Source organism: Platalea leucorodia, assembly GCF_965183815.1.
Source record: "Platalea leucorodia genome assembly, chromosome: 8".
Classification (NCBI taxonomy): Eukaryota; Metazoa; Chordata; class Aves; order Pelecaniformes; family Threskiornithidae; genus Platalea; species Platalea leucorodia.
Genome location: NC_138830.1, coordinates 5,659,687 through 5,686,137, shown reverse-complemented (window position 1 = coordinate 5,686,137; position 26,451 = coordinate 5,659,687). Strand labels below are relative to the sequence as shown.

Here is a 26,451-nt window from a genome sequence, read left to right as displayed (position 1 = left end):
TGGAAAATACTTCTGGTTTTTGAAAGGCACTGCTTGAGAATATAAGCTTTTATTTCACAGTAACCAGCTCGACCCCTTTGACAATTCATTAGCAATATCATAAACTGAATACACAGAGACATCCACAGTTTGATCAGGACACCACAGGGAAAAATTTCTAGTATGCATTCCTGGATAAAGTAATCTCAGCAATTGTTAGAGGGAGTGGTGAGTTGCCAATGTCAACTAGCAGGTTGCAGTTCCCTTCCTGAAACAATTCAGCAAAAAGACAGTGGAGAAACCTATGAAAATTTGAACAACTTGAGGACTTTGAGGTAGTTAGTGCTCTAACTTTTGTCATGTCATGGTCTGACTCTTTCTGTATAAACAGGTTAAACTAGCAGAACCTTTAAAACAATTACAAGGAAATGTTTGTTTAATAAGGCCACAGTAAAGATTTTTTTTCCTAATGCAGACTCACTGAATGGGAGTGTAAGCAGTGTTTGAGGTTAGGGATCAGCTGTGGCTGTTCAGGCTTGTAATTACAGCTGTGGTAAGTGTGTTTTCAAGTCTTGCTGTACTGAGAGTTTTCTTAATCCTTTTGTTGCCCCTCCTAGCACATTGTAACAATTCCTGAAATCCCATGAATCATGGGAAAACAAATGTTAGGCTATTAATTTCTGGCTATAAAGAGCCATAAATTTCAGTCTTACCTAGGCAAGTGCGTGGTCACATTTGACATCATCATTACTGTATTTAGTAGCCACAGTAAGCATGCAAATATTACAACTCTATATGCAGTGAAGACTGGATTGTTTAAAGTCTAGCTTTTTAACTTCGCGTTGGGGAAAAAATGTGTAGTGAACTTTTATTCCATTATTATTAATAGGCTCGGTTACTGCAGACTTTGGGAGCTAGAATGACAATGTGTCCTGTTTAAGGTTTGATGTTTGCTGCAATTGGCTTCCCTGTATTTTTATGAAAACAAGCACGAAGCTGATGTCTCAGCTGATGACTGTTTGCTCTTTAAGCTGTGCAGAAATCCATGCCATTCAATGGCAAAGAGGATTGGACACTTGATACAGTTGATCTACTTTCACCTGTACACCAGCAGTTTACTGCTTAAAACAACAAATCTTTGATCATTGTTCTTCACTTAGAGAGCCTTTATCTTCTGCCTTGGATGACTTTGAACAAAGAAGAAATAAACTTAAAAAGAACTCTAGGTGGATAATTTCATACTGTAAGCAATGTTACCCCTTTAAATTCTACCACCATGCCTGCTTTTCTCCCTCTAAGAGGTGGGCTAGCCGTAATTTTAAACAGTATCTCATGTATCACAGTAATAAACTTCATCTGATGATGAGACAGAGGTGGCTGAGATATACAAGCTAGTTTCCACAAGGCGTACAGTTGATCTCTGTGTGCTTCAAGGATTAACAGATTCTTTGTGTGGTTAGAGATGAGCTTTTGCCCATTTACACATTGGGGTGTATTTGGATCCAGTAGAATAACTGTTCTGTGGTGGATAACTAAAACAATGTGCATGCTTTGGGCAGCACTTTGCGTACAGCTGCACCAACTCCAGGAGGTCTGTATGAGGCAACACATTCTGGTTGATTGTTGGCCAGTGATTTTGCTGCTGAGATATATTGATTGAAAATTAAAATATCTTTTCTGCTGTGGCTGTGTTAATGGAACTGGTTGGCACAAGCTGGGTCTAAATTCCTTGCTTTGAGGTACAGCTGTCTACCTTGCTTATTTAACAACTTAATTTAGACATAAAAATCAGATAACTTGTGGAGAGCTTGAAAATTGGGATCTTATATACAGGCACAAGAATTCAGGTTAGGCTATTTAGTTTTCAAAGCCACGCTAATTAAAAAGATTAACCTAATTTCTAACAAGAATGTGAATATTACCCACGTAAAACATTAGACGCGCGTGCATCATAGCATATAACGCAAGAAATGGGAGTAGTATTATAGTCTCTCTAAGAAAAGGTAGAATTGATATTAACTTGCCATAGGAAATCCTAGAGGAAACACCTAAGACTTGCTGGAAAACAGGTAGTCTATTTTTGGGAGGGGGAGAAAATGAGGTTTCAACCCTTATTTTTCATTCTGGGTGTTGGAAATGACTTGATTACTTTCTGTAAGGTACTAGAGTTTTCAAATTATAAAAATCCATTTAAATATCTTTAAAACAAAACAAAAAAACCCAAAACAAAATCCCCAAACAGCGTCGGTAAAACATACCATGAATGTGTTTATGTAGCCACAGGGAGATTGTATAGAAGTGAGCTAGTGAACAACAGAAGTGGACTGTTTCTTTAGTGCTTCATGATTGCTCTCGTTCATGTGAATTGCTTTAGCATTTAGAATCAGATCTAACACGATACAAACTTCTCTGTGTGGGAGAATAAGCAAGATTAAGACAAATTCAGCTCCCTGCATGTGTTGTTTAAATGGCTCATCATCAAGAGGATACTTGGAACAGCATCAGTTCTCATAAACACAAACCAATGAGGCTTGAACAGTGATCCTCAGAAGTGCGCTTCAGGGCCAGATTCCACCTTCCAGGCGCAGCTTGAATACTGAACTTTAAACTGAGCTGGTTTGTCCGTGGTGAGCCAAGAGGGATATATCAACAGCTATAGGTCTCCGAGGCCAGGGTAAACAAAACTACTAGAACAAAAATGTGAATATTTTCTTCTCCGCCCCTCCCCCCCCAAGGAAAATGAGTCTTGTTTTTTGCTTCTGACTGAAGAAGCTATATTTCTTTGCCTGCTGCATATCTTGTGTTGTGGGTAAGATACCTGCACAGCAGGGTTTGTTTTTTTTCCCCTCTGTCTTTCTGTTTCCAGCTTTCCCATTTATCCCTTGAAACTGCTGCTGTTCCAAATATTCTCTCTGTACAATTGCAGTAACACATGCAGGGCGCTGAATTTGCTTCTTGTCTTCATACCCTGCCAGCTCACCCCGTTTGAACAGTATGAGGCTACTACTGTTTCCTTTTTGTTTTTTCTTAAGCTGGTAAGTTCATGGATGCTTATGAAGAAGCAAGAGGGAGGAAGGACTTGAATGTAGAGAGAAAAAAGTGAGGATTTTAGTGGCAATTCTGTCTACTATGCCACGCTAGCTGGTTTTTCCTCCTGTCCCAATACTATGTGAGTCGATCAGTTGCCTGTATCGGTGTCTGTAAGCAGGCAGATGCCCTTCTTTTCTTTTTTCATGGAGATGAGAGACAAATGAAAATATTCAAAAATATGTGAAAACTACTAGCAGAGCAGATAGCAATGATGCTGAAGCCTAAGAGACAAGAATTGGAATTGGCCTTAGGGCAGGAGGAAGGAGAAGTTTAATTTTCTTTTCCATGTGGTCTTTCCATGCTTCTCACTCCTTTGGGAAGATCAGTGATCAGCATCCTTCACAACAAAAAGTAATTCTTATCATATGCCTTGTTTGGAGTTTTCCACTGTGTGAAATAGAGTGAAAAATCCTGCTACTAGCTGCATTTTGCATCCAGATTATTCTGTAGTTTTTAGAAAAAGAGTCTTCGTTTTGCAACAGATGTTATGCTGTTATCTTAGATAAATATTTGAAGTGGTGAAGCTTACATAGTAGTGCTAAATTTTTCTCTGTGTTACTGATTCTGATGAAATGTACTTGTTCATTGACTCCATTTTGCTGGTTCGGAAGTAAACACCCTCTGAGTGACTCTTCTTTCTTGTCCTTTTGTCTCTGAAGTTTTTGTGCAAGACCAGCTTTGCAGGCTGTTTCCATTTTGATTTTTGTATCAGCTGTGGCTCTGTTGGTCAGGCTCAGCACACTTGCCAAAACAGCTCTTTCAACTGGTTTTAAAAACAGTCTTTCGCAGGTCCCGTCCAGCTTCAGCTGCTGTGCCAGGACAGCTTTATTAACTGGATGGTAATGGCCTGGCCACCTCTGCCAGCACGGTCCCCTGGCTGGCTCCAGAGCAGCTGCCAGCGGGGAAGGTGCCAGGGCTGCCGGGTGGCTGGGGGAGCTCTGCTGGCATGCTGCTGTGCTCTGGAGTTCACGTGGGCCAGCCTGCAATGCCGGTCTGTTGCTGGCTGTCAGGACTGCGGCTGTCATGACAGTCTGTCTGATAGATGCAGTTGCTTCTGAGAGTAATTGTAGCTGGCTGGAAGCTCACCAGTGGCTGTGGCGGTCTTGCATCTCCTGTACAGAAATGGACTGTGAAGCTGAGAAGCGTTAGAGAAACAATGTGCATTATAAATAACAATCCTCGTAATGATGAATTGCCATTTGTAATTAATCAGGATATAACATCTACTTTTAATGCTAGGGTTAATTGTTATTTTTTTTCCTAAAGCAATCTGTATATCTTCTTACTGTACTGTAAGAAACTAATTCTGATCTAAGTAGTGTTAACATGAGTGAGTAATAACTCTCCTGGCAGTAGTGACACTACCTAAATGTAAATGGAGCCCAATGTTGATTGCAAGTCTGAAGCCTATATTGTTTTGTAGGAAAGCAAGCGGGTTTGTATGTCACACTTGCATTCAGTTTATGAAGTGATAGATTCCTTTTCTGAAATCCTAATACATTTTAATTAACTTTCTTCATCTTCTTGACATAGTTCTATCCATAGCCTGATCTTTTTTCTTCTGAGGGAAGCTGAGCAATGTATGGAAGAATTTAGCTTCTGCTTTGAACTTTTGAAACACTGTTTCACAGCTAATGTATACCTTGTCTATTTAGTTATTTGGGGATGACTTAAAGACTATCGTTCTTCATTGCATTTTGTTAAAGACATTTAAAGATTTTCCTGAGTTGGTTGGTAGGCTTTTGAAATGCATTCAGCAAGTCTCCTCCAAAGAGACAATTTTAAGGTACTTTTGATGCAGTATTCCTTATTCCTATGAATCATTGAATAGTGAAGGGCTCCTATTCTGTTGTTGTTTATCCCTAAGCAGTTGTGTCCCTCAGTCCTCCAGCTTTTGAAGGTTTACAGTTGGCTGTGAGAGCTTGTATAATGCCAGGCAAAGTATGTAGTCTAATGTAATATACCTCAAGTGACTTTATACATAAATATGGAGTATTCCAAACATTGTATTCCAAACTCAGTTGCTGTAAATGCTTTCACAAAATGTATTATTGATATTTTTTGGTTCTGCTGAAACTGTAATATCATAATGCATTACAGCAATGTCTGTGACATAAGTGACAGCTTTCATCACTTATAAAACTACGCTCCAGTACATGCAGTAACATCGCCTTTAGACTTAAACTGCAATGATTGCATCTGGCAGTTGCATATGGTGAAACTTAGCTACTGCCCTTTTAATTAAATTATAGTTGGGAGCTTGCTTCTGGGAGCTTGCTGATCAACTGAATTTCACCGTAAAATAACAGAAATGGGACTTATTGTAAGTAAGGGAATTTGCAGTACATGCAAGAGCAAGCAAGAAGTTATTCTTGTATCTAAAATAACTGATTGCAGTGTGCCATTTCTGCTGCTTCTGATAGAAAATGACTGCTACAGAATCAGATCACACCCCTCCTCTCCCTTCCTTTCCCAAACCACCCTAAGGAAATCTGAGGAAGGAAATCTGAGGAAGGAAAAATAATGCTACTGCCTCATTTGAGGTATCTTCCCTAGATGGTTGCACTGCGAGTGGAGTACTACGTTGGCCTTTTTGTTCTGTATTGGGTTTGTGTGGCAAGGTTTAGGTAATTGGGGGGGGCTACAGGGGTGGCTTCTGTGAGAAGCTGCTAGAAGCTTCCCCCATGTCCAACAGAGCCAGTGCCAGCTGGCTCCAAGGCCAAGCCCATCATCAACATTGGTAGCGCCTCTGGGATAACATATTTAAGAGGAGGAAAAAGAAACAGTGCAACTGCAGCCAGAGAGAGGAGTGAGACTATGTGAGAGGAGCAGCCCTGCAGACACCAAGGTCAGTGAAGAAGGAGGGGGAGGATGTGCTCCAGGCGCCGGAGCAGAGATTCCCCTGCAGCCCCTGGGGACGACCATGGTGAGGCAGGCTGTGCCCCTGCAGCCCGTGGAGGTCCACGCTGGAGCAGATCTCCACCTGCAGCCCATGGAAGACCCCATGCCGGAGCAGGGGGATGCCCGAAGGAGGCTGTGGGAAGCCCGCGCTGGAGCAGGCTCCTGGCAGGACCTGTGGACCCGTGGAGAGAGGAGCCCAGGCTGGAGCAGGTTTGCTGGCAGGGCTTGCGACCCCGCGGGGGACCCACGCTGGAGCAGTCGTTCCTGAAGGGCTGCACCCGTGGAAGGGACCCCCGCTGGAGCAGTTCGTGAAGCACTGCAGCCCGTGGGAAGGGCTCACGATGGAGAAGTTTGGACTGTCTGCTGCGGGAGGGACCCCAGGCTGGAGCAGGGGCAGAGTGTGAGGAGTCCAGAGGAGGAAGGAGTGGCAGAGACAGCGTGTGATGAACTGACCCCAACCCCCATTCCCCGTCCCCCTGCACCGCTGGGTGGGGAGGAGGTAGAGAAGTCAGGAGTGAAGTTAAGCCTGGTAAGAAGGGAGGGGTGGGGGGAAGGTGTTTCAAGATTTGGTTTTATTTCTCATTACCTTACTCTGATTTGATTGGTAATAAATTAAGCTAATGTCCCCAGGTCGAGTCTGTTTTGCCCATGACAGTAATTGGTGAGTGATCTCTCCCTGTCCTTATCTTGACCCACGAGCTTTTCATTATATTTTCTCTCCCCTGTCTAGTTGAGGAGGGGAGTGATAGAGCAGCTTTGGTGGGCACCTGGCATCCAGCCAGGGTCAACCCACCAAATTTTTTTTCTTTTGAATGTGTATTAAAAAGAAAAAAAATTTCCAAAAATTGATCTTGTCAAAATTGGTTCTTGAGAGCCTCTGACTAAGACCAACTTCACCTCCTGTGCCTAGGCATTGTCCTTCTTTCCATAATAAAATGAGTCCTAAGAGGAGGTTCCCACTGCTGGGCTCTCAGGTCTAAGGTAAGGCAACTTTGAAGCACTTATATGGACCTTGCTGTTTGTGTCTCACTCTGTTCTTGTGGGAAATCCAGCCATTTCACTTCTGAATAGAAGATGCCCCAAATTTTAAATCTGCTGCAAGGTGTAAAACAAAGAAGTTGAGATCTAGTCACTGTTTTGATGGTATATTAATTTTTAATTTGTTAGTCAAATAGTATACAGAGAAAGCTGTCTGATATCAAAATAAGCATAACTGGCGCTTCTCAGATAAAACACACTGATTCTTTCAGCCAGTTCTACTCTTGTCAATAATGAATCGAGTTTGACGTCTTCACCGCAAGACCAACGTGCATGGGAGTCACCTCATTCAGAGTGGTGTACAGGACTGACAACCCCCACTGAAACATAAATATAATATATGTAAAAAAATTCAATCAAGCTGCTTCTATGGGACTTGACAGGTAGACACCCCCCCTTTTGATCTGTTGAAAGCAGATCCAATGTCATATTTCAGTCTCTAGCCTTGAAGCTCTCCTCAGTCAGGCTTTGTTGACTTTCTCAGAAGGGCTATGTGCACACCCCAATTCTGAGCCTTTAGAATCCCCAGATTATCTAATACTTCAAATTTTCCCCTTCACAGAGCTTGTTTGTTTTGTGTTTTCTTATTTATAGCTTTTACTTTCTGGGGCACATTGTAGCTGTCACAAATAAAAGCATTCTGCCAAACAATTTCTAAAATTTTTTTTTTTCTTCTAGACAGAAGAAACAAATAGAGAAATTGTATATGGATCCTCACAGTTGCAGATCTTATAGTAGTAGTTTTTGAAATAAGACCACCTTTTCTTAATTGTCTAGACATGGATTTAGATGTTTGCTTTAGGCTATTCAAATTTAAGTACTTTGGACATGGCTTCTCAGCATCTCTTTTTATTTTTTAATTGGAGCTGAGGGATTATGCTTGAGGAAGCTCAATTAAGACAACTTTGGCTTGCATAATTGCCTCAGCAGGTTAGTGACACAGTGCCAAGCTCCATGAAAGTTTAAAAACATTTGGGATTTAATGGTAGAAATTGTCAATATGAAAGTTTTCAGTGTACCGTTTTCCTGTCAGGTTTTCTAGAAGCTGCTGGTGTTATGGGGTCATTTTAAAAAAATAGAAATAAAGAATCCTGAGGGGCATACCTTGCTGTGTGTTGGAGAGCAAGGTTTTAATATGGTCCAAACACTTCTTATAGAATGACTCTTCTTTGTCTTAGTTACTATATACTAGAGGTTTAAATACCCCAGTATTTGATATATTGTTATTGTGCTGCTTTCTGATGAAATTAACCTCAAGGTTTCCTGCTGCAGAAGGCAGTGACTCTGTAATTGACAGATGGTGATGAAATCCCGTAACTTTATTACTAATGTTTGTGCAGATTGAAATATGGATGTCGTTGCACAGATTCAAACAAGCTTAATGATTCTAGATGTCTCTGTAGAACCTCTGTTTGACAAGGTCATATGCTTACATAAGCAAAGGATAAACATTTTTTAGGGATAAGCATTGTTTGCAACACAGAAAATGTAAATACATACCCTAATCTGAAGGAGTTGACTTGCTGGCTGAATGTAGCACGTCATAGCTAGCATTTATGTGCCTGCCTGGTATTAAGAGGCATGTATAATTTCACATGGTTGTCACTACTTCCAATAACCAAACTACTTCTAATATCCAAAGTACTTTGTACATACCTTCACGTACTGCTTGCGCTGTCCACGACAGCTGTAACTTAAAACGTTTTATGGACATCTAGTTATTCTCCCATTTCCTTGGGTATATTCTTCTGGCTATAAGCAATAATACCTCATGAATTGCATATCTGTTGCTCAGAGAATTGGTACTTTCATTTACCTCCTGTCACCTTCAGGCAGGCTCTCCTGCATCTCAGCTCCACGTGTGAGCATGCCCTAGTGGATTGTGTGAGTAGACCCTTATAGCAGTTGGTAGGACGTAGGTTTCCTATTTTGATGTTTGATTACAGCAGTTAGCCTTTGCACTGCTGTCCCCTGTATACCTGCCTGCTTTCACTTGTTATGTAAAAGAAATTATTTTTCAGGTTAAGTCAACTCAGGTTATAGCCTTGTTTCACAGCACACTGTCTGTCAGTCCCCGTGCTGGAGGGAGAGAGCAGCTCAATGAATGGGAGGAAAAGGCCAATGAACAAAGTAAGCAACTGACGGGAGGAAGTGCCACGTTACTTCTGTGGGATCTTCTAGAGGTAAAACCACAACGTTCCAGGTGTCAGAACAGTAATGCTAGCTGGAGGTGCAATTTTTGCCCAATCTAAATAAATAAAAATCTGAAAGGTTGGCTTCCTGGACAAAGCAGAAAGGATTGCAAAACGATTCGTACATTGTTCTGCAGTACGAACTGATGGAGTGGATTTGTAAGAATCTTGAGATTTGCGGTAGCAGCCGCGTTCCCCCGTTGTTGCAGGGCAGCATGCCCGAGGCAAGCTTAAACCGGTCCAGGAGCTCTTCCTTACCGCTGTGTACCTCCTTTGCACATCCTTCAGGGTAGCCATGACAACCACCGCCTGGTCCTGGTGAGTGGCTAATGATCTTGTTAACTGCTCAGCCCATCTCCTCTGCTCAGCTGGTGTTCACTGGGTCCTTCTTGGAGGGAGAGTCGTGTTCATTTTCTAAATTGTTCTTACTAGTTATGCAGTCCCTCCCTCTTTGATATTGTATAGTTTGCCAAGATTGCCAACAAGAAATCATCTAGAGTAAAGGTGCCTGTGGCAATGATCATGTTTACTAACTGGCAAAGCAGTAGTGGCTGAATTTCACCAAACTTGTCTATCCTTTCATAATTATCTGTCACAAACATGATACAATTGTGGTTGGGTTTGAGGGGAAGGAGGAGGCGCCCAGCTCCCACCTAGATAGATAGACTGGTTTTCTTTTTTTCCTCTGACCAGCAGGGCGTGCTCCCTAAGTAAATTCATCTCTCGCTTTATAAAATTGTTCTGCCAGACTTCTGTCTGTTCCTGCAGATGCTCTTTACAGGAGAGAATGTAATCAATCTTGTTACCTCACTTGCTTTTCTCCCCAAGCTTTTCTTTTATACACTGATCAGAAGGAATCAGCAGTTTTTCTTGTTTGTGCTTCCCACACCTTTGGTGTTTAGCTTGCATGTAGCCAAGAGTAATGTTTAAGGCAACTAATCTTAGTTTAGTCTCTGTGTGCTGAGGAACTAAGGCAATATATCACAGTTTTATTTTGTAGATTTTTTTTTTTTTAAAGCCATAAATCAGTTTCTTTATAAAACCCACAGTCTGTAATGGTGTAAAAGACAAGGAAATTATAACCCCTTTTTTCAACCTCTCTGGCATGCACAAGGTACTAGAATTCAATCAGTAATTGAATTTTTGGCACCTTGCTACACTGAGTCCAATTCTTACTGTTTCAAAAGTCATGGTACTTCATGTCCGTGAACTCGGTTTGAGTTTGTTGATATGATATCTCTCAAAATATCTTGGCTTACCGAGGATGCTTGCCCCTTTTGCATTTTTCTGAAAGCATATGTAATCAACTGAATAGTTCAGAGTTTGTGGGTGTGAGGGGGCGATGTTGTTCTACTTCCTCTTAGTCATTCCAGCCTTATGCTTGGGGGAAGGCAAGAGCTATAGTTAATCAGTCCTGTATTCTAGCCTGTGAATCTTTTTCTTCAAACATTATTAAAACTGGTGTTCCTTCTGTCTGTGTACAGGAGTACATCTGTGCTGGCCACAGGGCAAAGAACAGGAGTGCCGCCTTTATGCTGAGCTGGTTGTGACCTGTTGTGGAAATGTGGTAGGCTGAATTTTGGGACTGATGAAATCTTTACAGAAGGTGTTTGAAATTTTGAATGCAAAGGTTTCCCAGGAATGGAACTAGCCGTGACCTCAGTGCAAGTAACTACTGAACGACATATCTGGAATCTCTTTTTTATTATTTTAAGCAATATGTGAGGGAAGTGACAAAAAATAAGAAAAATCAGAAAGAGGAGCGCCTTCATTTAAGATGGCTCCAAGAAACGTAAACCTTGTACGTAACAGTGTCCAAAAGCGAAAGAAGCCCCCAGACAGAACAGGCATGTCTCTGTATTCAGAGCAGAAACAAGAGAAGAATCATGTAGGAACATCAAACTGAGTGGCAGTGGTGTTCAAGTAAAGAAGTAATGTATGTCATTTACGTTGAAGTTGTGGTAAAAGTCACCAAATAACACCTGCACAGGTACAACTGTGCAATAATCCCATCTGGAGGTACAGGTGTTTGTCAGGTTTTTGAAGCGATACTGTGTTGTTTAGTGTTCTGTTGCTGCTTTTTTTGTTGTAAGCAAGAGCAAAACTAATACTCTGACAAACCTCTGTAGCTAGCGACGGTTTGTCACACAGTTTGTTTTCAAGAAGAGGCTCTTGCAAGGAGAATATTTGTCTATTTGCATTGATTCTTTGATTGCCTGGTGGGAGAGAGTGGTGTTCATGCATCAATTAAGATAAAATAAAACAAAACATAGATTCTGTCTGTGACTGGCCCTCAAATGAGAAATTCATATCTTTGGTCTTAACATCTGTGTGACTGAGGAGTGAAAGTAATTTTAACAGCTTTTTTTATTCATATAGGTAGCCAATAAATGCAAAATGCATGCAGTAGCATTTGAAACGGATGATTCTTGATTTTTAAACATTGTTCAATGTGGACTTTGACTCCTTTTCAGCTGATGCAGTATTATTTAACTAGATTTCATTGATGCAGAACAGCAATGACAGATTGTACTGCTGATGACTCTGAGGAAGAGTCTAAAAAGACTGACTAAAAAGTTTGATGATACTCATGGGAATTGTTTAACGTCCTGGACATACATTACATAATGTTCAGCTTCATTTCTTTCACTTTAAGTATGTTTGTGAATAGGGTACAGTCAATTTAAAAAATGCTCTCCGTACTGCTGCGGAAACAAAACAAGAGTGCCCTCGACTCTTACTGAAGAGAGATACCGAGAACATGCTGCACCATAATAAGTGCTCAGCTGTTCATTGGATCAAGACCTGCTGCATGAAGAGGCATGAGGAAGCATAAAACCAAAAGTAATATAGCCTAAAGTAAGGCAGAATCAGAGAAGCAGTAACTGTTATGACTAGAATGATAATTAAGAGCTGGATTCCCAGTTGTCAGTAGAATAGTGGACGCTTGAGCCAGAAGTGCAAGAAGAATTGAACTGAAGAATTTGCCCCAGACATCTCAGATTAGACTGATAAGATTAGACCATTGTCACATTGGCTGGCAAGTCTTGATCAGATGTCTGTTCTGTTTTACAGCCTTCTCCCCATTGACCATCTCCCACAGATCTTCAGTTTGCTTTAAAACATCTACCCTTACGTTGTACTCTTATTCATACATTGTGAGAAAGTTATATTTTCACAAATATCTTGAGAGCACTGCCAGCAGAAGAGCTGGTCGCATCCCCTGCCTGTACCTGGGTGCTCATTCCCACCTCCCTGGCTCTCTTCCTTTTCCCTGGATGTGTGTATGGGGAACTTCACTGTGAACTCTATTAGAAAACCTCTCTAGACCAAAAGCAATGTGGAAGGGGAAGCGGGGGGAAATCTAAATTGTTTGGCGTTAGTTCATTCCTACTGGGAAACTTAATTCTGTACAGCTTAACCTCTTGCATTGCCATCAATGGGATTTAAGCATGTGTTTAAAAACTAGGTTTAAGTTTGGTACTTTGTTTTATAAGAGCATTTCAGTATAAATATTTGTTCCCATCTATGTGCTTAGTCTATTTTCTGTCCAACTAAATAATTAAAAATATTATAACTTGATTATTTCACATGAGGAGCTTTTCAGGAGTGGTAGGAAGAAAGATGGCTTTGATTTATGTGTGTATATATATATATATATATTTTAGCATTGTCTGATACCAAATATTTTATTAGCATTCAAATAGTCTAACCTACATGTTAAGCACTTCATTAAGATGTATAAATTTCCCCTCTTCCTTCCCCCTGCAATTACTTAAGCCTGTCTGGCAATAGCACATATGACAAATACCAGTGATGGAGTGCTGAACAGCTGCCTCTGCAACTAAAAGGCTGGGGAAATTTCCTTTTTTAAAATTGAAGATTATCTTACGTCTGTTGTAACCTTGTCAGGTCTCAAAGTGAGCTTACACAGTTCTTGATGTGGAGGCGGGGAAAGCTTAGCTCTCTGTATAATTGCATCCACATTGAGCAACAGAACCTGTGTGCTTAGATTAGGATGTGAGATTCCCCAAATTTGCAGGACAGTTTAAAAGCCACGATGACACTTTGCGTTCATCCTCGACAAAAGAAAGATGAGTTTCTGCTTATCTATCTTTTTGAGTACTGTTTTTGGCACTGCTATAGACCTCCTGCTTGACGTAAGTTTCTAAGCCTTTCTTGCCTTGTACAGCGTTTAAGACGAGAGATTAATACCTGGGCTCAGTCCATCACAGTAATGTGCTGAATGAAGCCTTATGTTATGTAACATTAGGAGAGATGCGTGCTCTTGTTTTTTTAAATAAAGAAATCTAGAATGCCCAGAATCACATAGAAAACAGAGAAATCCAGTTATTTTCTATAACAGAAACCTTAATATCCTTAAGTCGATAATTAATAAATGGACAGGCTAAAAAAAAATTAACTGCTATTAAGAAAAGCAGTTATTGGGGAAGTTGGTGACATGTTGATAATGTTTTGGACAATAAAAAGACTGTCTCAGTCTTTATGTAATGAATAGCCTAGGCTATTCACCTAGGAAAGCTCAGACTGAAGTATTTTCCATTGGGCGGCAGTGAAGTGCTGCATAGTTTTCTAAGTGTACTGAAATATGTAGTCATCAAGTAATAATCAGAAGCTGGTGCTTTAGGCTTATGTGACTTATTCCGTGCCATTCTTAAATAGAATAAGAGCCTTCGGTGGAGATTTTTGATATCTTGCTAGGAGTCGGAGAAAGATTGAACAGGTAGTCCGGAGAGATGAAGTGATGCCAGCATAGAGGAGGGAGTATTAGAAATTGAGAAAAGGGGCTATTTCATACATATAAGGAAGCAATCATGAGAAAGGAGATGTGGGTCAGGGGAGAAATAAGGTTCTAGCTACCGTGTCGCACTAACGGCCTGTCCTTTTCCCCTGAAGCATGTATGATTGCTGCACCAGTTCATCTATTTAATTTTCTTAGTGAAAAAACAAACAAAAGGCTGATCTGCGGCTAGGGGACAGGAAGAATCTTAACTAGTGACTGCATCAGTTGCTGCCAAGGCACGTAAGTGTACCCTGTTGCTTTTTAGATTTTCTCAGCTATAAAATGTGAGTAATAATGCTAAATTATGTATCATTCAGTGTTGTGCGAGTTAATTAGATAATGCTGCATAGTCCTTTGAAGATGAAATGCATAATATAAATGTTGTATAAAGCTTACTAAGGGTCTCTGTGTCAGGTATGTAGAAACCCGTGGTAACTGCAGACACAGGAGAGCTGGGAAGCATAAGGCAGAGGCACTAGGGCTGGCTGCATGCAAATTGCCTTCAGTCGAGCAACAGAATAGCACATTCACAGAAATTTGTCCCATGCTGACAAGCCCTGCAGACTGGCACAACAACATGTAAACACTTCTGGACTAAAGCTTTTAGTCTTGTACTAACCTACTGCTTCAGGAGTTTTTGCTTCGTTATGTGTTAGAGATACCGTAAATGGCAGAGAGAAGGAACTGAAATGCAAGCTCTGTTGGCTTGGTATTTTTGACCCAAGACACTTGGCAGTAGTGGGTCATACGCCAAGGCAGCATGAAGTTTAAAGGAAAAATGGAAGGATGGAGACATGTACACCGCTCCAGGCGCTGGAATTTTAATATCAGTAGTTGTGTGATGAGCTAAACTGGGATAGAGAGAGAACTGTTGCTTACTGAAGCAGTTCGGCAAAGCTTGGAGGGTGGATTAGTCAAAAGCATTAGTGCTAACCGGTTTTTCTATTTAGTTTACTTTCTTGTTTCCCCTATTAGATCTTTCTCACTGGTGTACACAATAACTTTATCCTCTAAAGATCTCTCAGCAGGTGTTGTCTCTTAGCTAGCATAACTACCGAACTTCACCATTATTTACTAACAAAAGGGATTTCGTTTGGTAACTAAGGCATGATTTATTTTTCTTTCAAAGAATGTTTGGCCGCTTGCCATGGATTTTGCAACTGAGCAACATCATGGTACATTTCGTTTGTCACCGGTGTCAGCAAGCTCTCTTACAGTGCTTGAAATAGTTTTACCAGTTTGGGGCTTTGAGTGACTTAGATGAATAAATTGCATCTTACTGGAAGGTCAAACGAAAGAAATGTGGATTTGTAGGTCTCCTTGGTGAGAAAGTACAGAAATACATACTAATTCCAGATCAGCATTGCTTATCAACAACAACAGTAAAATTAAAAAGTAAAAGTAGGAAAGGCGTTGCTATGTCTTTGAGGTCTTTTTCTGTAGAAACTGTGTTTTGTTAACCTATTGCTGAAAGATTGCAAAAGCATAAAGTCATATGATGAAGTAGGTTATATTTTTTGAAAATAGATCATTATTTCAGTTTCAACAGTATATGTATTAGTTTATCCTCCAAGTAACTGAATTGTGCATTGAACTCCATAACTAGTTTTTTTCCCATACAGATTTGAGACTAAAAGTTTACTATTCTTTTTTTCTCGTGAGTTGAATCTTTTCTTACTTAAACAAGGTTATCTTATTTTCTCTAAAATTTTCTTGCAGATCTTAAAATCTCAAGCCATGTATTTCCTTGGACTGCTGTCTTTGCTTGTTTTGCAAAGCAAAGCCTTCAAGACAAATTTTCCTGATGAAACCATTGCTGAGCTTTCTGTGAATATTTACAATCAGCTGCGAGCTGCAAGAGAAGATGAGAATATTCTTTTCTCTCCTCTGAGCATTGCAATAGCCATGGGAATGGTAGAGCTTGGAGCCCATGGAACCACTTTGAAAGAAATTCGACATTCCTTGGGTTTTGACAGCTTAAAAAATGGTAAGGCCTTTTAGTCATGTTTTACTATGGGGCTTTTTGTCTTAAAGAAACAGATGGCAATGCCTGAACAACGATAGAAGTGGCCTGGTCGTGTTCATGGGTTATTAATCAGTAGGCTTCTTGGCATCCTGTTTGATGGCCTGAGCGTGCTGAAGCGTGCTTCAGTGGATTCTGCGTAAGCTGGGAGATGCTAACATACAATCCTGGCTTCGACACCTGAATCTTAAGCAGTTGCAGTTAACTGTTGATCTTGGTTTCTGTCTGCAAAATAAGCATGTCTTTGCCGCTAGAGTTTTAAGAAGATTTTTAGGAACATCCTTTTTAGGGATTATAATGAAACCTGAAAAGGAAAGCAGTAGTTTTAGCAATATTGCTTATAAGAACGTATGAAAATCTTAGTATTTTAAATAGAAATATCTCTTACTTTGACACAACTCGTTTGGTTCTTGTAGGTAGCACCTGTAGCTTCTTTACCCTAATTCTATGTCACTAATGTTCTGTCTGCATTGCATAATGTCGCATACAGATATTTTAGGAAATATAAGCATCTTGGCTGTTTTGGCATGATATGCCACATGTTCCCATCAGTCTTTCTGAGAAACAGGATTCATTCCTTTAGCAGAGAACAATACTGCCACACCATCCTGTTTGTAGTATGGGATGAGCTAAGTCATGCGTCTGGATGTAGTGCTGTGCTGTGGCGTGCAAACACACTCGGTTAGTGCAAGCAACTGTAATATGACTGCAAATGGAGGGGACGAGTGAATGGCAAAAAATGACTGTGAAGAGGCAATTTCTATGAATTTTGATGTCAAAGTAATTGGTTTGAAACCTGAATGAAATTTCTTATTCGTATAATGTACTGGACTTCAAGTCTTCAGTGAAAGGATCGTGGGGAGGAATTTCTGAATACAGTGTTCAAGATGTGCTCAGCAGTACTGCTGCACAGATAATGCCTCTCTGTGGAGACTACAGCACATATTTAATTCCACAGTTTGTCTCTAAAACATTGAGAAATTATCCCTTAGCTATAGTTGAAGAAGTTATGCAGTTGATTTGAGCTGGGCCATTCACTGTTCTTTCATATGAGTGGCATTCAGTGAAACTACTCCAATGATTTCTGCTTGGAATATATCATGGCATTCAATTTTTAAGTTATTTAAAAAAAAAAAAAATTAGAAGCTTCAGCTTCAGGTAGACAGTGCAACAGTACAACCTTCCTATCTTAAAGCAGACTACTTTAATCCTACTCAGGATTCCTCATTACCCAAGTAAATGATTCCATGCGGGATCCTGGGAAATTCTAGACCTGTTTTTTGCAGAGAGAAGTCTATGGGGAAGTCCTTAGCTTCAAAACTTGAAGTTCATTTTTCCGTAAACAGCTGGCTTTTAGGATGTAACAAAAATTCTGTTAAGGATTTGTGATGGCAAGACATAAAACTGTGACTTGTAAGAATAATTATTTTTAATTACTCTTTCAGTGTTGGAAGGATTACCATTGATAGCTTTGTGATGGGATCCAAATGTCTCGTTAATTACGCTAATTATAGGTAGCAGAAAAATAAGCTCTAAATAATATGTTCTGCCTTGTAGATTGTTCTTTCAGATCTGAAGGCGTGTGTAGGCTTAGAAACAAGTTTATTCAAAAAAAAAAAAACAAAAAACTTTTTTTTTTTTTTTGCATAAACTGCCTTTGTGAATTCCCAGCAGAAAAAGCATGGAATAACTTTGTTTTCGGAAACACTGAATCTGTTTTTCTTTCCTCAGGTGAAGAGTTTACCTTCTTGAAGGAACTTTCTGATATGGCAACTACTGAAGAAAGTCATTATGTTCTGAATATTGCTAACTCTCTGTATGTGCAGAATGGATTTCATATCAGTGACAAATTTCTGCAGTTGGTGAAAAAATACTTTAAAGCTGAAGTAGAGAATATAGATTTCAGCCAAAGTGCAGCTGTAGCTACCCACATCAATAAGTGGGTGGAGAATCATACAAATAGTAAGTCCACGTGATTCTTTTATGTACTTCCTGCAGTAAGTGTTTGAGTTTCCAAAGTTATATACAGTGTTGTTGAATCGTTGCCTTGGCTTTTATCTGTTCTGTTTGAGACTAAAGTATCTCTTCCCATGAAAAGAATTCTCGTATCAGCTCTTTGTGAAATTATATTTTTTTTCCTGTGCAGGGATGATCTGTCTTAAGTAATATTAGCCACTGCTAATCATATAGTAGTTATCTGTCTGCATATTTTTTTCCCCTGTCTTACTGTCTTCAAGTACCTCCGTTGAAGGAGAATGTTTTAATGGTAGGCATTTTAATAGTATTTTAAAACTGATTTTGGCATTAAATTACCGAAAAAAATAGATAAGTACTATTGCTAACTGCAGAAAAGTTGTCTACAAGGGGGTTATTGGCCTATGCTTTGGATGTGTGGAGTATCACTAGTTCTCTGAGGAACTCAGTTACAAGGTACTGAGAAAGAGAATACTAAGGAATACAAAAGATAATTTCGAACCACAAAATCAGACCCTGTAATTTAATCTTTTCCAATGTGAGGAAGCTAGACAGAGTGTTGAGAGAGCAGTTGATTTTAGGAAGACTGTCAACAGAGTTTCACAACAAAAATTTGCAGCAGGGGAGTAAGCACAAAATTACCCATGTAAATATGCATATTCAGATCTGCATGATGCAGTGCTTGCTTCGCTTGTGGAATCCCAAATATGTGACATTTTGTGAATACATATGGAGTCTCAAGGTATGGGAGTGTCCCCCATTGTATGGATCAAACCATAATCTCATTCTAGTTCATCTGGGACACTCTGGAGGTCGATATTTTAAGAGGGATCTGGCTCTAACATCGGTCGTACCATTGTAAATTTGAAGGTATTGGAATCCCCTGTAAGGAATTAACGCATCACCATGTAGTTTGAGCATTTAAGAATCCATAATGCTTTATGGAAACGTATGACACCAAAGTGGAAAAACATTATGTTGTTATTCCATTTTGGCAATGGTCTGTTTTTTCTGAGGGAAAATGGCAGCTATTATAGTCATAATAAATTCTGCCCTTTATCTCAAGCTGCAGAAATAGAGGGAATGTAAGTGATGCAGCAGATTGCAGAGTGTTTTCAGAGAAACATGGTGTCTGTCTGAAGGAAAAGTAAAATCCTCTTTTAGAAAGAACAAGTTCTCCTGCTTAATACCTGCCACATGTGCTGACCGAGCTCATAACCATTGCCCTGGAAGGAGCTGTGCAGAGCTAACAAAGGCAGCCTGTGGGTCTCTCAGCATTAGGTTGCGATAGTAACAGTCCCTCAGCTTGGTCTCTGACCGCTAGATCTCATTCTCTCCTGCCTGCCAGCTCTGACAGAGGAGGCTCATTTTCTTATTAGGAAAGGGGTACAAGGCAGGCAGGTTTCCAATTCCAGCATGTTAAGCATGATGGGAGGCTCGGAGCAGAAAACGTAGCTGTCAAATGTTTCTCTGGCCAGAAAAATTCTTAACATACATTAGTGTATTAACAAGATGTGGCTGGAAAATGTAAGGGAATGTGATGTACCAAATAGAAACGGAAAAACTGGAAGTGTATGCCTCCTTAATTTTTCCTTTTTTTTCCAACCAGGTGGAGTGAGTAGCGCAGCATGGGTCACATCTCATTTCTAAGAATGTTCTAGATAAAATGAAGTACAAACAGCAACCCAGAAGAAATACTGCCCTATGATACATAAATTTCACACCAGTTAGTCGGTGTCATATGCTCCAGAAAGCAGAATTAATCTGTATTTTAAACCATGGATTAAGAAGTAATAATCAGACTGAGGAATGTGTTTATTTTAACACCTTGCATTGCGATGTCAGTTAAAAATAGAAGTGAGCCAGAAAGCTATCTGAAGTAGGCTGTAATTCGTCAAGAATAGTGACAAATCTGGTCAGTGCGCCAAATTTAACAAACTCAGAATTATTTTGCTGAAAAGCAAGCCATTTAAGATGAGCTAAAGCAGGTAACAGACTGTTTTCTGATGTAAATGACTTATTGAGGAGTAGGAGCAAAGCAGCTGCCATGCTCAGCTGACATACCTCCCATGAATAGAGCAGATGCTAGATGTTTTTTTCTCCTTTGCTTTTCAAGAGCTAATGTCAGTGGAACAAATGCTAGGAATTTACGGGGGGTTTTTTTATGATTAGTCCTTACTTTGATGTCTATTGGACATCACTTGATTAGAAACTGAATGCTTCCTTCAAAATTGGCTCAGGTGAAGTTCCAGTGGGTATACTTGCACACTTTAATTTAAACACCCATTTAAGTGCTTCTCTGGATTGGAGCCAAAGTTTGTAGAAGCTCTGACCTTAAGAGGGTAGTGCTGAACTGTGCTGTAACACCAGTGTAAACATTCCTCATGTGACCCCTCTTCCACTTGGTTTCACTGTGGGGTATATTTAAGTAGTGATCAAGCAACAGTTGACTAACATGTACTCACTGCAAGGGTTTATGCACCTAGACTGTGATTTAGGTTTACAAAACACTGGCAGTTTAATTTGAGATTTAATGGAACATCTGAATTGGAAATTACGTGTTAGCACAGTTTTTTATTTTCTTGCATTTTTCAAGCTGTCTTAAGTTTTGGTTTACTGCTCAATTTGACATGCAGACTGACAGTTGGTTTTCTTCGTAGATATGATCAAAGATTTTGTGTCTTCAAGAGATTTTGGTGCTCTAACTCATTTGGCTCTCATCAACGCAATCTACTTTAAAGGCAATTGGAAATCACAGTTCAGACCTGAAAATACAAGAACTTTTTCTTTCACTAAAGATGATGAAAGTGAAGTGCAGATTCCAATGATGTACCAGCAGGGAGAGTTTTACTATGGTGAGTTAGAGCTTTAGCAATTTAAAGCTAATGTCTTCCCTTAATAGGTTTGTTGCAATAATGCTCATTTGTATTGTCTGTTCTTTCCTCTACAATTTTAAATGTGGTGTTTGCCCAATGAAGGGACTCTGATTTTGATGTCTTCTCCTAATGTGTGTGCTTGTGTATTATAACAAAATAGCAACACTTACAGTGACCTCTTTCTTGGTTGCTTTTTTAGGTCCATGTTTGGTGCCACACGGTGGATTTCAGATTACGTCTAACCTCTTGACTATTTTTGAGCTAGTCCTGCTTCTCACTAAAATATTTTTCTTGTGCTGTGCTAAATACTAAAATGAATAATGTTTGCTTAGAAGGGTAAAATAGGTTTTAACTTGAGCTTGAACTCCAAGTGGGTTCTACAGCGTTGTCCTGGTTTCAGCTGGGACAGAGTTAATTTTCTCCCTAGTAGCGGGTACAGTGCTGTGGTTTGGATTTAGGATGAGAATAATGTTGATAACACCCTGATGTTTTAGTTGTTGCTAAGTAGTGCTTACACCAGTCAAGGACTTTTCAGCTTCCCATGCCCTGCCCGGTGCACAAGAAGCTGGGAGGGGGCACAGCCAGGACAGCTGACCCAGGCTGGCCAAAGGGCTATCCCATACCGTATGGCGTCATGCCCAGTATAGAAACTGGGGGGAGCTGGCCGGGGGGCATCGATTGCTGCTTGGGGGTGGGCTGGGCATCAGTCAGTAGGTGGTGAGCAATTGCATCGTGCATCACTTGTTTTGTATATTCTTTTATCATTGTTATTATTTTCTCTTCCTCTGCTGTCCTTTTAAACTGTCTTTCTCTCAACCCACAGGCTTTACTCCCCCCCCCCCCCCCCCCCCCCGATTTCCCTCATCCCACTGTGGGGGGAGGGGTGAGCGAGTGGCTGTGTAGTGCTTAGTTGCTGAGTGGGGTTAAACCACAAGTGTCTAGCATTGGCAGTATTTCACTCAGTCTTGTCATTGACAAATTATCTCTCCTGGATAAAAAATCCTCTGCCCATTTCCATGAAAGTCTTGGCAGCCTTAACAACTTTTAGACTTCTCTCTGTCTAACCAATGGAAGTTAGGTAATAGGTTCAGAAGTATAATTATCTACAAACTGTGTGATTGCATAAGCTTGTTTTCTTTAAGAAAGCAGATGTAAGCCTCAAATCCTGTGATGAAGAAACTAATATAAATTTTATTCAGAACAGAATCAAGAGGGTCATTTTTGTCTCCAGTGTGTAGTATATATGGCCTAGTATTAACTTTTTATTTTTCCCCTATCTCCAGTAAAAAAAAAAAAAAAAAAAAAAAAAAAAAAACCCACCACACTTCTAATAGTTGCTTTTGTTATTGTTTTTCTTTTGTAGGAGAGTTCAGTGATGGCTCCAATGAAGCAGGTGGTATCTATCAAGTTCTGGAAATACCATATGAGGGAGATGAGATTAGTATGATGATCGTTCTTTCCAGACAGGAAGTTCCACTGGTCACGTTGGAACCACTGGTCAAAGCCTCGTTGATTAATGAATGGGCTAATTCTGTAAAGAAGCAAAAAGTGGAAGTGTATTTACCGAGGTGAGAATATGCTCTTATGTCAATAGAAGGGGAAAGACTGCATTCAAATTGATTGGAGTAGCAGAGTAGGTAAAACTTGAACATCTTGATCGAGTCTGCAGTTATGTAGCACCCACGTGAAGGTTGCTTTGACAAGAAAGCCCAGGGGGTGTGCAGTGCAGAATGATGGTTGTTTGAGCAACAGATGAGCACTACATTTGCATCCCTTTCATTCATAAGCTCCAGAAAGGAGAATTTCATCATCAGGAATATATCTACTCTGATGTTCAGAGTATTGCAGAACTCATTATGGATAAGTTCCATTTAGACGGGAGCCGTAGAAATATTGCAAGTCTGAATTAACAAAATGTTTCATTAGCTTTCTAATTAGATTTCTATGTGCTGCTAATTTAAACAGTTCTAATGGTGTGTTTCTGTGTAGATACAAGTGGTTGAGTGTTGAGAGGTAATTCCAGTCAACTTTTGTCTTTTTTCTTAGTTGTAGTAAGTGCTGGTTTCTTTTTCCTTAGAGGAGCAATAGAATAACAAGATGTTACTACCAGAAGGGATGAAACCTCTGTCAGTTCATTTGTAGACATAAGTTGTGTGTTCTCAGTGGCATATTTGCTCACATAGAACACTTAGTTATCTTTCCTAGAACTCTATTTCATCTACCTTCAAATATTTTTCATGCTTGCCCTACACTTGACTTAGAAACGGAGTTGTTTACTACTAAATGTCACTAATAATGTATAGTTGGATCATGACGTCCTTCAAGTGATTCATAATGGTTTCATTGAAGTGTTTATATAACAATTTGGCACGAGTTTGACGTGGATCACTTCTACTTATTCTACTTTTGTGGCACTGTGCAGCGGGCACGTGGCAGCAGAAAAAATAAACTATAGTGAATCCTTTTCGTCATTAAAATAGTTCTTTGTTTTCAGGTGACTTGGAGATTTGAGTTTGTTATATTTCACATGTAAAGAGCAGGGCAATAATCCCTGCAGTTTATCGGCTTCCTTTCCAAGCAAAGACCACTTTCAAGAAGCTAACTGCAGCGGAGCACAATAAAACAAGGTTAGCTAGGATAAATTAGGTTGAGATGGACTGGTGCTGTCAGCGTGCCCTGATCCCACCTCAAGATGGAATTCCACTTCTCTTTAAAGCTGTTATGCTTGGAGTCAGAGTGGTGAGGGAACAGCAGCATTTTGGGGCTATTTTCCCCTGCCCCCTAGTAAGAGTTCCTTTCTTTTTTAAGTAGCGTTTCCTTTGAAGAAGCAGGGAGAGCAGCAAAGAGCTGCATTGCAGGTTTTATACAAACTGAACCTGCTGTACGCTATTTCTGTGATTTTTGTTTGTTTTTCTCTTGGAGCTTCAGGTCCCAGGAGCTTTAGTGTTAACACTCCACTAAGATGCAGGGGAGGGGTGTTTCTCCTAGGCTCTTTCTCCTGCTGGCTTGGGCAAACCTTACCTAGATGTTAATGAGAAGTAAAATATGAGGATTCTTCCATCCCTTAAGCTTTCCTTTTATAACTGGAGCATTTCACAGCCTGTGCATCAGGTGCTGAAGTTGGACATCTTCTCTCAAACAATTTCTAGACTGCGAGATCCACAACAGAAGCCTCTCTCCATTGATTGTGTAGGGAATCTGTAAAAACTAGCTTCCAAATTTAAGAAGCGTAGGTATCTAAAGTTAAATACACGAATGTCATTGAAAATATATTAATTATGTTTATGACTTGAATTAAGTTTATAGAGGTAGTTTTGAGTTTTGTTTGCTTTTAACCAAAAGCAGACTCCAGGATTCTCTGTAGCCAGGTTCTCAGATGCGAGTTTGAGGTTTAGGTTTTGTGTGGTCATGTAATGTCCTTATTTATTCTGTCCTCAGGCTAGTTGTCATGCTTGTTGCTCTTATCTAAGAACCTCAAAAAACTTGGTAAACATAGAATGGAATCATAGAATCGTTTAGGTTGGAAAAGATCATCAAGTCCAACCATTAACCCAGCACTGCCAAGTCTACCACTAAACCAAGTCCCTAAGCACCACATCCACCTGTCTCTTAAATACCTCTAGTGATGGGGACTCAATCACTTCCCTGGGCAGCCTGTTCCAGTGCTTGACTACCCTTTCAGTGAAGAAATTTTTCCTAATATCCAATCTAAACCGCTCCTGGAGCAACTTGAGGCCGTTTCCTCTCATCCTGTTGCTTGTTACTTGGCAGAAGAGACCGACCCCCACCTCGCTACCGCCTCCTTTTCAGGTAGCTGTAGAGAGCGATAAGGTCTCCCCTCAGCCTCCATTTCTCCAGACTAAACAACCCCAGCTCCCTCAGCTGCTCCTCGTTGTGCTCCAGACCCTTCACCAGCTTTGTTACCCTTCTTTGGACGCACTCTAGTACCTCAATGTCCTTCTTGTAGCGAGGGGCCCAACACTGAACACAGGATTCGAGGTGCGGCCTCACCAGTGCCAAGTACAAGGGCACGATCACTTCCCTGGTCCTGCTGGCCACACTATTTCTGATACAAGCCAGGATGCCATTGGCCCTCTTGGCCACCTGAGCACACTGCTGGCTCATGTTCAGCCGGCTGTCAACCAACACCCCCAGATCCTTTTCCACCGGGCAGCTCTTCAGCCACCCTTCCCCAATATTTGTGAATTAAGGCTATACAAAGGCAAACCAGGTACAACCAGGTGCTGATTACCTTCAGTATTTTCAGATTATAAAAGATAACTATCATGAGCTTGAAATTCCATATAGTAATACTGCAGTTTCCTTACAAAAATTTCAAAGATTAATTGCTTGCTCCCAAGGTGTTAGATTTGCATTAGGGATTCAGAGGTGATCTGCAGGATTTTATCAATGCTCTAAATAAACATTTCATAAATATTTTATGCTCTGACTCAGAAAGGCATGTTATGAAATGTGGCCTGCAGGCTCTGTCCACTGAGCAATTGAAAGCAGCAGTGGAATAAAATTAAATTTTTATATCCTGAAAGATGCTATCCAATTATAAAGTGAACATTTTTTAAACTTATACATTTGTAATAGGACCTGAATGACTAGCCAAAGCAGAGTTAATCACAACTTTCCAATTTCTGTCTGCATTATCTGTGTGCAAATGAAATTGTGTATTATTCCTCTTAATAGCAAAGGAGACATTTGTACAGAACTGCTAAATTATACTTTCTCATTTTCATTTTCAACTCATTGTTTCCAGTTTAACCCAGACTAAAGTGATCAACATTTTAATCCACTTTTTGCATAGGAGTGAAACAGACCATGAATCTAATTTACAAAGCTGTCTGTAACGTAGATTATTTGAAGAGCATAGGAGGGACTAGTACCTAATAACAGTGCTACAGCCTGCAGATCTCCTCTTAAGGATTGTTCCAGTATGCCCCGCTCTCTATAATGACCACCTTGGCTTTTTGTACCTTTAAAATATCTTAAAAATGCCTTAGACTGTGTTGAAATGATAAGTTTCTTTAACTGAAGGTTGTTTTCTCTCTCAAAAAAAAAAATAAAACCCACAACCAAAAAACATCCCCCCCCCCCCCCCCCAAAAAAAAAAAAAAGCAATCTCTTTTATTTCTTTTTTTAACATGCTCTCTTGACTCCCCTTTTCATGAGGAATAGGCCAGTGCTGATAGTTCTTGAGGTACACTCATGGAAGAGACATAAAGCTGTCCCACTGAAATACACACTTAGCCAACTTCTGCAGGCCATATTTAGCCCTGGACAGAAGGACCTTGCCAGAGAAAGAACCGTAACCTGCCTTGCTTCACCAGGTCAGAGCAGCGGTATGGGGTTTGGGGCTTTTTTTTTTTGCTGTTACTGGGGTTTTTTGTTGCTTGCTTGTTTGTTTTCAGGCTATTAAATCATGCAGGCTAGTTCTAGCACCTCAGGACAACATAGCTGAAATTCCAACTGAAATGCTGGAATTTATATCAGCTGGCAGCTTTGTATTGTAGGCTGCTTGCTAGGTTAAAATAATGATTCAGGTCCTGAGGACCTGTCCTCAAG

The 26,451-nt window shown here is 40.2% G+C and overlaps 1 protein-coding gene across 3 annotated transcripts in view; it reads left to right on the top strand.

The window, feature by feature from the left end:
• SERPINI1 (serpin family I member 1) overlaps nt 1-26,451 on the top strand; it is a 55,207-nt gene that overhangs the window by 12,292 nt on the left and 16,464 nt on the right. For all 3 annotated transcript variants that reach the window (XM_082319401.1, XM_082319399.1, XM_082319400.1), the window contains exons 2-5: nt 15,724-15,991; nt 17,759-17,989; nt 20,662-20,856; nt 22,241-22,445. In XM_082319401.1, coding sequence (XP_082175527.1) covers nt 15,742-15,991; nt 17,759-17,989; nt 20,662-20,856; nt 22,241-22,445 — 881 coding nt within the window. In that variant the 5' untranslated portion in view covers nt 15,724-15,741. The remainder of the gene's footprint in view (nt 1-15,723; nt 15,992-17,758; nt 17,990-20,661; nt 20,857-22,240; nt 22,446-26,451) is intronic.